The sequence below is a fragment of the Nannospalax galili genome, unplaced genomic scaffold, assembly GCF_000622305.1.
Source record: "Nannospalax galili isolate Female #2095 unplaced genomic scaffold, S.galili_v1.0 scaffold188, whole genome shotgun sequence".
Lineage (NCBI taxonomy): Eukaryota > Metazoa > Chordata > Mammalia > Rodentia > Spalacidae > Nannospalax > Nannospalax galili.
Window position 1 is genome coordinate 7658463 of NW_008360325.1, and position 13465 is coordinate 7671927.

At 38.3% G+C, this 13465-nt stretch overlaps 1 protein-coding gene across 3 annotated transcripts in view; it reads right to left on the minus strand.

The window, feature by feature from the left end:
- Positions 1 to 13465, minus strand: part of Papola (poly(A) polymerase alpha) — a 61550-nt gene that overhangs the window by 13626 nt on the left and 34459 nt on the right. For all 3 annotated transcript variants that reach the window (XM_029559954.1, XM_008825651.3, XM_008825653.3), the window contains 4 exons: positions 7604 to 7657; positions 6975 to 7094; positions 5045 to 5154; positions 1498 to 1619 (listed from right to left, as the gene is read on the minus strand). In XM_029559954.1, the coding sequence (XP_029415814.1) occupies positions 1498 to 1619; positions 5045 to 5154; positions 6975 to 7094; positions 7604 to 7657 (406 nt within the window). The remainder of the gene's footprint in view (positions 1 to 1497; positions 1620 to 5044; positions 5155 to 6974; positions 7095 to 7603; positions 7658 to 13465) is intronic.

Below are 13465 nucleotides of genomic sequence, written 5' to 3' on the forward strand. Positions count from 1 at the left end.
ATGGGTACTCCAATTGCCTCACCCTGCGTTCAGCATGGAAGAAGCCAGAGCAGTCTGTGTCCCAATTCCCTATCGGTAAGTTGGGTAACCTCTTCAGAGGATGGTGTGATAAGAATAGGAGGTAGGAATTGGCTAGGTAGTTAGTGTAAAAAGACCCCAAAGAAATATAGCCAGTTTCTTGGTTAAAAGTCAAAATGTCCTTGAGTCTGTTAGCAACATACTCTGTTCCAAAGGCCAAAAATGTCAAAAGTATTTGGGAGCTTGAATCTAATCCTTAAAAGATTTTAGGGTTACTTCTTCAGAGGAGGGGAATGTTAGAGTACCCAAAAGCCCCATAAAAATAAATAAATGAAAGAAGAAAAAAAAAAGAAAAAGAAAAAAGTAATGGGGAGATATGGAAGATGTTGGAAGGGAGGGAGTGGGCATGGATTTGATCAAAACACCTTATATGCATGTATGAAATTCTCAATTAAGTTTTTGTAAAAGTTAAAAAGAAAAAGAAAAAGAAAAAAAAAGAAAAGCAGCATTGGTCAGTAGATTTACAAAACTCAGTGCCAAAAAGCAAAGATTGAGGAGTCATGGACTTCTTTAAACGAGAGACATGCTATGCAAGAGAGAGAGAGAAATAAATGAATGCTTTATTAAGCATAAACACAACAGAAACTCAATGCCATTATAATCTTGACTCAGAGGACTACACACACACACACACACACACACACACACACACACACACACACACACGAGAGAAGTCTCAATAAACAGGACACTAACAACAACTATCCCTGGCCAGCAGGATCTTAAATTTTGCCAGGTGTGGTTGGCAAAACTCTTTAATCCCAGCACCTGGGAAGAAAAAGCAGGTAGATCTCTTGGAGTTTAAGTCCAGCCTGATCTACATAGCAAGTTTCAGGCCAGTCAAGGCTAAATCATGAGACCCTGTCCGCAAGAAACAAAACAACACATTATTTTTATTAAAAAGGTCTTATCACAGTCTGGGTGTGGTGGCACACACCTTTGATCCCAACACTTGGGAGGCAGAGGCAGGCGGATCTCTGTGAGTTCCAGGCCAGCCTGGTCTACATAGTGAGTTCCAGGCCAGCTGGGGCTACAGGGAGACCCTGTTGCTGAGGCTGGCCTCAAACTCTTGGGTTGTGGCATTCTTCTGCCTAAAGCCCCCAGATTCACCCAAAGGAGGTGAAATTAGAGGCGCATACCATACCAAGCACAATGTATAGATTTCTAGTTATCTCGCAGTGAATATAAAAATGATGTAATTACCACCACACATGGTGCCACCCACCTGCAATCCCAACATTCAGTAGACTGAAACAGGAGGATTCTGAGTTTCAGGCAAGCCAGGGCTACATATTGACTTCTAGGCCATCTCAGAACACAGAGACCACCCTCTAAACAAGACAAACAAAAATTTCCAACTGTAATTTGTAACCACTCATTACATGCTAGTGAAACTGTTGAAGTACTTCCCACATTTACCTTTTTCTTTTTCTGAAGCACATGGCTAGGTAGGAGTTGATGAAGCTGCTTTCTTTTTACATGCATTGCTGCAATTTTCATATCCACCTCAAACATCTTGCTGTTTATTGCTTGCCTATAAACTATACAACCAGAAATTGTTAGACAAAATAGAAACATTTTCATAATGGCAGGTTTGCATTCACTGAGGAAAAAGTATTCTAAGTAGGGATTCTTTTCCCATCACCTAGCCCTAATGGGGTATAATCCAATGCCCAGACAAAAAATGCATATAATGAGTAAAAGAAAAACTATACCAAATATTTGAGCGCAGCAACTTTTTTAGGTAGTGCTCAAAGTACTGTATGTAAAGAATAACTGTAAGAAACACCAGAATTGGAAGGATTCTGTAAACTGATGCCTATTTGCACTAGCAGCATAATTTGAAATTTTAATCCCCGTATATTTACAACACATGCAAAGTAAAAGTCAAATTACTTAAACTATACCTAAAGATACCTTTACAAGAATATGCAAGGTGGCTGGTGAGATGGCTAAGTAATTAAGAACACATTTGCAGAAGACCAGAGTTCAGTTCCTAGCACCCATGTCAATCTATAACTCCAATTCCAGGGGATCTAATGCCCGCTTCTGGCCTCCATGGGCACCTGCACTCATGTGGAATATCCCCACCCACAGAGACACATATAATTAAAATATATAATCTTTGAAAGAAGACTATGTAAGGTAAAACATGATGATACATGTTCTGTCATGAAGAATAACTCAAACATCAAGGATCATAGGTACAAAAAGAAGATGCTATAAATAAGTACTAATTATTTAGAACACAGAAGCTCAAAATAAGAAAATTCAAGCTGGGGTCATTGATGCAACACCTATAATCCAAACACTTCAGTCAGAAGGCAGGTGGAGCAGGAGTTGAAGGTGACCCTTAGCTACATAGTGAGTTTGAGGCTAGCCTTTGCAACATAAGAAAAAAAAGGGGGGGGAAATTCAGTCAATTCATACAACAAATACTGGCTGAACAGCTCTACTGAGACTGTATCGCAGTAGCTAGAGATATAGCTGGGACAGAAGCACAAGAGCTGGAGTGCGTAGCCAAGAAAACGGAACCAACAGAACATAGAATATGCTGTCAGATGGTGGTTCAGCTGCTGGACAGGAGGTTGGACCTGAGCTAACATCTGACTGAACCTAGGCTACAGAGCCAATGCCAGAACGACTGAGTTACAAAACAAAAGGCTATCTCAAAAACTAAAAACAACTGAATATTTTAATAGATCTTCTATATGAGTGTGAGGAAGCAAGATGAGAGTGCTTAGTCTGATAGCGTTACAGGGAGAGCAAACTCCAGGAACCACATGCTGAGTAGAAAAGCCTACCTGAACTTTAGAGGAAAAAAAAAAAAAAAAAGAGGAAAATCCACACTTCCTCACCCACAACTCCAAAGCCCTGAATTCCCACAGAGACGTTCTCAAAGAATACCATCAGAACTCACCCAGCAAACCAAGTCCTAATCTGAACAGCAACACTCTGGCCCTTACTACACTGTTATCCTAGCATCAATAGTGCCCTGCAGACTGTTATGTGATTATCAAATGAGGTTTCACGCCCTGCTGAGAATATTTCCCAACTTCAGTCCCTTTCTGGCCCCAAAATGGCAATGGAAATCAGACAATGGATTATGACCTTTTTAAAAAAATATATTTTATTTATTTTTTTATTTTATGTGTATGCATGTATTATCTGCATGTAAGTAAGTGCACCTGTGTCATGCAATGCCTGCAGAGGACTGAAGAGACTTTCAGATCCCCTAGAACTGGAGTTATGGACAGTTAGCTGCCATGTGGGTGCTGGGATTCGAACCTGGCAGTGTTCTTAACCACTGTACTATCCCTCCAGGCCCTGGATTATGACCTTTTAACAGGAGGTGAGGCTAGAAGGCCAGAATGAGGTAGCTAGGCCGCATAGAGGCCCACAAATCACAAGTGCAACTTGGCATTCCTTCTGAGTGAACTAGGAGACCATTAATAAGATCACTGGGAGCCTAACCCATGACTTTTTTTTTGGAGACAGGGTCTCCCTGTAACTCCAACTACCCTGGAACCCACTATGTTGACCTGGCTGGTCTTGTCCTCAGAGATCCATCTGCCTGCCTCTGCCTCCCAAGTGCTATGAGTAAAGAAGTGCACCACCACACCCAGCTCCCATGTCTTAGAGACATTTGGTACCTCAGACAAATGGCTTGCCTCAAGGAAAACAACTATTTAAAAACAACAGCAACCAAAAAACCCATAAATTTTACTACTCAAGACATGGGCCATCACAGGAGCCTATGATGACCCAAGTTAACTCCCGTGGCAACTATTCTGGCAGGAAGCAACACAGTCCCCTCGGTGGGAACACGCTGCTGCATTCTTGTCATGCATTTCAATGTGTTCTGTCTATGTCTTTGGTAACTTTCCATGGTTCCTGCTACTGGCCCTCCATACACTGTTTCACAAAGCACAGACTGCTCTTAAGTGACAGACTACTAAGGAGTGAACAGCTGGCGGCCTATATAGAATGTCACTCTACTGCACAGAGGGAAAGATTCCACCAGGTAGAGCAGAGCAGAAGAGTACTGGACTACATCATGCTACTCACAGGACACAGGATTTAAAACCTGTGAAATTCTTAACTCTAGAATTTTGCATTTGATATTTATAGTTTATGGCTGACACTGAGTGACCAAACTTTGGAAAGTGAACAGCAGAAACCAAAGATTACCATATTCTTTTCCTGTTTCTCTTCTATATTACAATTAGTATATGAAATTAGCTTTTTAACAAACTGTCCCTAATTTTTTCCTCTCTTTTTAGTAGGTAGGTTAAATTTATTAAAATATTAAATCAGTTTTCATAAAGGAAAACTCAGTGGACAAGCAAAAATGCTTCTTACTGACTTTTTCTAAAGTGGGTGCTAGGCATGTTGGCGAGAGAACAGACTTAGTTCCCAGAAAGATGCACAGATGTCCCCATAAGCATTCACCATTTCCTTGAATGTTAAACATCTACACAGTGGTCACAAAAGAGACAACTATATCCACCACTTTAAGGCTTTAATTAAAACAAATCATCTGCTATCTAAGGATCCAAGGTCACCTAATGTGTAGACATAACCATCCTGTTTCCTGTCTGTGAATTCATAACTTAAGTCTTACTTGATATATATTTAACCCATGTTAAATGTCTTCAAGTTGCCAAAATGTCTGCTACATTAATTTCTAAGGTTTACGATTACAGTAGTCAGACATAGAGAGTTATATACAAGACAGTCTAACAGGTATGTCTAATTTCAAAAAGAATTGTCAAATCCTATTTAAAATGGCTCCATCTAACTTTAAGGCCTAGCCCAATGGATAAAAGCATTTATAAATTAAATACTACTGAAATCATCAAGATTATTTTAATGATCACTGTTCAATACTCAATTACTGTAAATATCACTAGTTACTATGCACATCAAGAAAATGGCAAATGTCATGATTCAAGTGAATACATACCTGTATCTGTGAAAGACTGAATGTCATAAGTGAGATCAACACTGAGATTTTCAGAGTTTTCTGTTTTTTTAAACACTAACCCAATCACCCACATTGTGCGAAATTCTTCCCTGCAAAGAAAAACATTATCACAGCTAATCAGGAAACAGAAAATCATAGCTGTCAAAGCTGTTGATAACCTGAACAGTGCACACGTGGGAACAGACCAAGTCCTAAGTGCAAACCCTATCACAACTTCTATCCTTCCTCATACCTGCCATGGAGCTGCTACCTATAAGCAGAGACTTCCAGACACACACTCTGCTTTCTACGTTTGTCTACGTGTTCAAAGTAATAAAGAGGAAAAGAATAATTCTTTTTAGAAAAACCTGGAAGAAAAAAAAAAGATTGTCTAAATATGAAAATCTGGGTTTTCTAAATACAAAAATCTAAGGATAAGCCTTGTGTGGTAATACATGCCTGTAATTCCAGCACTCAGGAGGCTGAGGCAGGAGGATCGCCAGTTCAAGGCCAAGAGTGGGCTATACAGCAGGACCTTATTTCAAAAACAAAATTCAAATAATTCCTTTACATGATTCCAAAATATAATCATTTAATCAGAATATATATGTCTTTTTGAGGCAGGGTCTCCCTGTAGCCTCAGATGGCCTGGAGTTCACTATGTAGACCAGGCTGGCCTTGAACTCAGAGATCCGCCTGCCTCTGCCTCCGGAGCGCTGGGATTAAAGGTGCGAGCCACCACGTCCAGCTTAATCAGAATATTTTAAAATATTGCCAAAGGTGAGTAATCCTTCAGATCTTTCCAATCTTTCTAAGTTATACTATCCTAATCCTCCAAATGCCAAGAAATTATAGTCTAGTACCAAACAATACTAGAACAACAAAATCATCAATTGCTATGTAAGACCCTAAAAGAAAAGGGAATCTGCTTTCATTTGCCAATCTGTACGATCGTCAGGACCCACCATAAATCAGGTATTTGTCAGGTCAAATTAAATACATTTCCTTCCTGGTGGCTCACGCCTTTGATCCCAGCACTCGAAATCTCTGCAAGATAGAAACCAGCCTGGTCTACACCGTGAGCTGAGGCAGTTAGACCCTGCTTCAAAAAGACCAAAAAACAAAACAAGCAGTCCCTTAAAATAAAGAGTAAAGACTGATGTTTGATATAGCAGCTATGCTTACAGCTACTGTATAAAACTGAAGGAATGTTAAATACTCAAGGGGTCAGGCTTGGTGGTGCACCTTTGATCCCAGCAAACTGAAGGCAGAAGCAGGGGGATCTCTGTGAGTGAGTCCAGGCCAGCTGGAGCTACAGGGAGACCCTGCCTCAAAAAAAAAAAAAAACCCTCAAAACAATATTAAAACAGAACTACAAACTGTAGCTTCTGACAGACAATCCTTAGAAACTATCACTAGCGAACATAATTTATTTCAATGCTAATGTGTCTCAAGAAAGTCTTCAATGTTTTTGATCAAGAAATACTAAGTTATAAATTCTAAATCAGTATTTGGCAAAAGACATATAATCTACCCCCAAATGCTGAACTACATACAGCGGGAATTGACAACTAAGGCACACTTCATTCAAACAAGGTAACAAAAGATATCCCCAGGAATAAAAGGGAATCAGCAAGTGAAAACCAAACACCTTCAAATATACGTCAAAAATGATCTGAGGATCAGAAAAAGGTAAGCTGCAGACATATAACAGGCAAAATAGCAATGCCAGTTAGACAATCTACGTATAGGAAGGCTCAGTGGTACACACCTGCATTCCCAAGACTCCTCAGGCCAAGGCTGAAGGATCACAAGTTCCATGCCAGCCAGAGCTACAGACCTTGCTGCAACACAAAAACTAACTGCCTATGAAAGCATCCATGAGAAAAGTTGAAAGGGATAGAGAAAGGTTAATTAGCAAAGTGCTTACTTGTCAGGATTTTCTTTGGGGGCTGGAAATGACTGGGGATTCACGTGAGCCAGTGTGATAAATTCATTCTTCTCCAGGCTTCCAACCAGGATACGGATTTTTGATTCCACCAAACCTACCCTGAACAAATGTCACTGAATATTAATGGTAGACTCTACTAAAGAAAATTCAAATAAATCAAGTTTTCATATACAAAGGTAATATAAATATCATATGTAACTTAAACATACCAAGGCAGTTCAACTGACTGAACTAATCCCCCCAAATAAAATCAGAAAATTTATGATTGACCTAAAAATGCCAAACTTGGTTTAAGGAAAAGAGAGAACTAGGGCATACTTCATCAAAACAAGGTTATGAAAGATCCCCAGACATAAAGAAAAACCAGCAAGCTAAAACCAAACGGCTTTAAATACATAGCCAAGTAAGATCGGTGAGTCTTTAGGAAGCAAACAGAAAAAAGCTGCATAGAGATGGATGCCCCCGAGTCTAGGCCACCACCAGAGTTGTCAGGCTCCACTGCAAACAAACCACAGCAGAATTCTACAGCCTCCTCCCCTCTCCTGGGTTCTGTGCTCCTGGTTCACCTCAGACCTAATTTTGTTGGTAAAGTCTGATATTTTACTCACCATTCTAGGTGCTGTTTTTCTGTTGATGCACTTGCTAGAAGTACAATATAATGCCTTTGAAGATAAAGACAACATGCTATTTATTTTATTTACTTGAACTGTGCTGGATATTAAAACCATAATGTAATAAGCTTCATTACATTTACAGATCAGCATCAGTTTAGCAAGGAGGGGTTTGCAACTCAGTATGTACATGAAATCATACAAGGTAAATTTCTTATCTTTTAACTACTGCCAAGTTTAATCTTTCTGGGGAAATAAAAGCTATGAATAATTACCAATAAGCAGCTGAATTTTCAAGGCTAAGCAAACATTAACTGATAATTTTGTTCAATACTCCAGAAGTGTTCTACCTATAAAATTAAAGAGATTATCACAGAAATACAACCTATCAAAAGAAAAATGTTTTAACAGAAACCACCAAAAGAGTTCTAAGCACAAAAATAAAATCACTTGGCCTGGGCTTGCAGAGAGGACCTAGGTTCGGTTCCCAGCACCCACATGGCAGCTAACAACTGTAACTCCAGTTTCGGGGATCCCATGCCCTCTTCTGGTGTGGGCATTGTACAACACTTACATACATGCAAGCAAAACATTATCCACAGAAAATAAAATTTTAGAAGAATTAAAACAAAAAACAATCACTAAGCCACATAACAGTTAACTTCAAAAACATCAAAAACAACATCAGACACATCAAGTTTTCTAATTAATACTATATGGTACTGCTGGGTGGATCTCTTTGAGTTCAAGGCCAGCCTGGTCTATATAGTGAGTTCCAGGACAGCTGGGGCTACAGGGAGACCCTGTTTCAAAAAGACCAAAAAAAAAAAAAAAAGAACACTATGGTACTGAAAATTGAATTGAATACTGGAGTTGGGCCCCACACCTCACCCAAATTAACAGTATAAATTCTGTAACAGAAACACAACTATTACTGAGAATAAAATTTCTGATTTCTGTTCAGAATTCAATTCATTTTAAATACAGAATACAGAAAAGCTAAAAATTTTTTTTAAAAAGTCATTATGACCAAGTATCTACCTTTTATGACTTTAAAAGCTATTACAACTAAATTACTACATGATTCATTGTCCTTACACTAATGAAGTTCACTTTAATAAACCAATCAGCAATATTCATTTTATAAGTGCTATAAGCAAAGTTTCACATAAAAATTTTACCTCAAAAAGCACACTGACATCATTACTTAGTATAGACACTAGACGGGAAAGTACCTATATGGTCTTGTTTTCTAACCTGAAAACTTTCTCACGTTTTCCAATATTTTGCAAAAGATGTTTCTGTTCAAAAGCAAAAGAGCCTGAGACCCAAACAAAACTACCAAACAGTTCCAAAGATTTTTGTTTTAAAGGATAATTTCAGGACATTTTCAAAAGACTCTGATGGATTTCAGCAATTTTTAAACCACACTCCTTCCAAATAGTCCATCTATTTCATTTAAAAGATAAAATTTAATTCTTTACAGGTTTGCAACCCAAGACAGTTCTAAGACTTATATATCACCTGTAAAATGGAACAGTACTTTTCTTACTGGAAAAAGTATCATGAAATTCAACTAAATTATCTTCAAATGTTTATAAACTAGGTAGAAGAAAATACACAAAACCCAGGATGTACATCTAAATGAGGTTATGTGTCATGGATAGCTGTGTTGTCATGTACTCCAATTCCACAGAAAAAGTGTTTCCTTTACTATTTGGTCAGCATTAGACAAACCAAACCAAATACAGACTGAGTAGTAAATAGTCACATAAAAGCACTAAAAGTTCATGTATTTTGTGTACAAAATGACTCATACTAAATGCCCTAAATTAAATGAAACAAACTCCTAACACACTCAGCAATCTGATTTCTGGGTTTGTGAACCATTAAAATGAATGAACTCATTATGGAAAAAAAGATTTAAAAAAAAAGTGCTCAGCTAGGCGTGGTGGCACACGCTTTTGATCCCAGCATTAGGGAGGCAGAGGCAGATGATTCTCCGCGAGTTTGAGGTCAGCCTGGTCTCCCATAGCCAGTGCCAGAACAGCTGGAGCTACAGGGAGACCCTGTCTCAGAAAGACCAAAAGAAGAACAGCGCTCTCACAAAGTGTAATAACATTAACAGCCGATAGCCAATATAAAAATCAGGCATGCACAGGAAACCTCAAAAATGCCAAGCTAACTTTTACACAGCATAGGGCTTCTAACTCATCTTCACTGTACTGTCAGGATGGACGATTTACTGTTGCTGTCGTTTCAAGATAGGACTCTCCTTCCTCCACCTCCCAGGTGCCAAGTCAAAGCATGAGTCACTATGCCCAGCTACGATACTTTTCCCCTTATACTCCTGAAAAATAATATTCTGATACCCTGTGTCATCAACAAAACATTAAATGATGCAGCACAATACTTTCAATTTATACAGATAAATAATCCATTTGCGCCTAACTTTACTAGCCATTCAGATTTCAATTCTGAAGCCTACAGTTCAATTTGATTCTTTGGAAAATCCAAGGGAGGAAAAGTTTCTCCTTTGTGTAACATTTATGCACAAATGCACGTACATACATATATAGGTTAAATGCAATATGGATTTATATTGAGGATAAACATTAGGCAACCACATTTAAACAAATCTGATTTTAAAATGCAGTAAATAGGCCTTTAATTCCAGCACTCAGGAGGCAGAGGCAGGCAGATCACTGTGAGTTCAAGGCCAGCCTAGTCTACATAGCAAACTCCAAGCCTGTTGAGGCTAGAGACCCTGTCTCAAGCTGAAAGAATTTTACATGAGTCATTAGAAAAACAATGACTACTCTAAGAAATTAAAAATCTCAACTTAATTCTCCAAAAATCTACCAGAGCTGGTATTCAACTTCCATGGCCACTCTCTGACAGAACACAGAAAATCAAATGTATTTCTAAACTATTTTGCTGATGCCTGAGATGTGACTGATATCCCTCCCAGCTGCCATATCAACTAGTTCAAATGCCTCCACGAAACACTGAAGTGTATACAGCTGTTATTACCTTCTCCTTGAAACTATGTTTCCCAAAACATATGCCCTAAATGAACTAAAATCTATGTTAAAAAAAAAAAAATGTGGGGTTGGGAACATATCTCAGCTGTTAAGAGTGTTTCTCTATGCAAAAAGTTCTAAGACTAACTCAGTTGTTTTATTTCAAAATAGTATTTACGGGGGGAGGGGGCGGGGGGGAGAGCATTCTAGAAGTAGCTTCCTGGCCATTTCATCTCAATACTTTACCTGGGTAGATTACAGCTCAGATACCAAGCACTGAAAGAAAAATCTTAGTCAAAAATCCTTACAATTCTTTCTGCAATTCATAACCAAGGGTTATAGTTTACTATTTAAGGTTGGGGTTTAGGGGTGTGGAGGAGAAAGGACTCATGTGTTCCAGGCTGGATTTGAACATACTATAAAGCTCATGATGGCCTTGAATTCCTTCCTGGTCCTCCCACCACCACCACCCAGTGGTGGGATTACAGGTGTGCTCCACCACACCCAGCTTTTTATACAAATTTTTAAAGTTAAATTTTATATATAATTATTAAAATAATGATGGTTCACTTCAGGGAATATGCTGATTTCCTTAGAATCTCTCCCCGTTTCCTGGTGAGGCATATTGCCTGAGATGAGTATTATTCACATTTCCTGATGCCCATGACTTATTACTTGTCACTTACCAAATTTAGAATCTTAAAAGACAAAAAGTCTTAAAACTTTTAAAATTGGGGCTGAAGAGATGATAGCTCAGTGGTTAAGAGCACTGGCTGCTCTTATAGAAGACCCGGGTTCAATTCCCAGCACCCACATAGTAGCTAACAACAGTCTGTAACTCCAGCTCCAGGAGATCCGACACCCTCTTCAGACCTCGATGGGCACTGCACATGGATGCACTTACATACATGCAGGCAATACATTCATACACATCAAATAAGAATAATAAAAAAATCTTAAAAGTGTACAGAACAATGCTACCACTTGTCCAAGGCAAACTGACAACTCTTTCTGGAAGACTGAGTTCACATCTGGGACAAATGAAATGTCCTGTGAATCTCTCCTTCCAGAAGAACAGTGTACTGCACACAATTTAAAATCCGAGGTACAGCAAAATGTGTATTTTCAGGGCATGCTTTAAGCAAATCTAACCAACTTTTAGTTATAGGCACACTACAAATTCCAATTCAGTTGTACCACTAGTCCTTGGAATATTTCACATGGAGATATTTAAAGCACTCTAATCTATGACTAGCTTCCATAAACTGAATGACACGTTCTCTTTACCTTATAGGACATTTGTGCAGAACACTTAAATCTTCCAAGATACTCAGGCAAAAATTAAATATTTATGAAATAAATGTGTTGCTATATCTTGCTTAGTTGTTTTTAGTAACCTAAAAATATTTGACTGCCTCAAGACCCAGAAAGAATACTAACAATCTGTCAGCCCAAGACCTTATAGATACTATATAGTGGACCCAAGTTTAGTTAAATCCATTTTTTAAAAGAAACACTAGGTGACTGGAGAGATGGCTCAGCGGTTAAAAACACTGGCTGTTCTTGCAGAAGACCTGGGTTCGAATCCCAGCATCCACATGGCAGCTAACAACTGTCTGTTAACTCCAGTTCCACTTCTGTCTTCGGTGGGCATTGCACGACATGGGTGCACTTACCTACATGCAGGCAATACGCATACACATAAAAAAAATAATAAAATGTTTAAAAAAAAAACAAAACACTGAACAAGCCTTAAAAAAAAACCTCCTAAAGTGAAAAGAAAGAATTAAGCATGTGCTTCCATCCTTCCTCTCCACTTCCTCTGTTTACCACGTGAGAGGAAAAGGAGAAAGAACTGTACTGCACTTAGGAGTTAAGAGGTGATGCTATTCTTTAAGACCTCTGCTCTCCTCATACGTAATTACAGCTCACATATGTTAAGTTTTTAAAAGTGTTGGCATGTATGTTTATAAATGTTCAAAGGTCACTTCTTCAACAATGAAATGAAAACAATTATTGCCAAATGGAAAGCAAAATTTATGAATGAGTAGTAAAAGCATTCCAATGCTATGCGACTTAAAACTTTTACTGACAACACAGTCCTCCCAGAACACAACAATTAAACTGGCTCCACTGTTGCTTTTTCATGCAAGATACAGAAACAAAACACAGAGACATCAGGAAGGTCATCATTCTTATTTTTAATTGGGGAAAAGTATGAAGTAACCTTGCTTAAATTGTTAACAAAACACAATTCAAAACAAGATCAAATGGTCAGGAAAAGTCTCAAACATTAAAGTAAAAAATTTAAGTGGGACTTCGGTAAATTTTCAGCTCAGGGCAAAAACAAGTTTGAGTCCATATTTTGATTTTTTTTTTTCTTTCTTTAAGTAAAGTTTAATGTAATTTAATTTTTCAACACGGCACAATTAACGAGACTTCTAACCTCTAAGGTATTAAGCCATTATATTATCATTAATAAAAATGACCCCCACTTAAATTCTAAACTATTTGCAGAAATATTTAAAGGGCTTATCACTGTGGAAACGGTAGGCCAAACATTTAATCAGCCAAATACTGATAGGTTTATGTATATTTTTAAAGTATCTTAAGTTTTCAGGATTAAATGTAAAAACTTAGTGTCTTAACAAAGCACCCTAACTATAGGTTTTGAGAGATCACCCATTCGCTAAGGTGCACAGATTTACTGCTTTTGTAGTAACTGAAAGACCCAGATGCTACTAAGACACAGTGGGAATTCGGTTAGCTCAATCAACAAGACTATCAGGGTGACACACTATGTTGTTCATTCCTTGTGAGAGGAAGAAAATTTCTA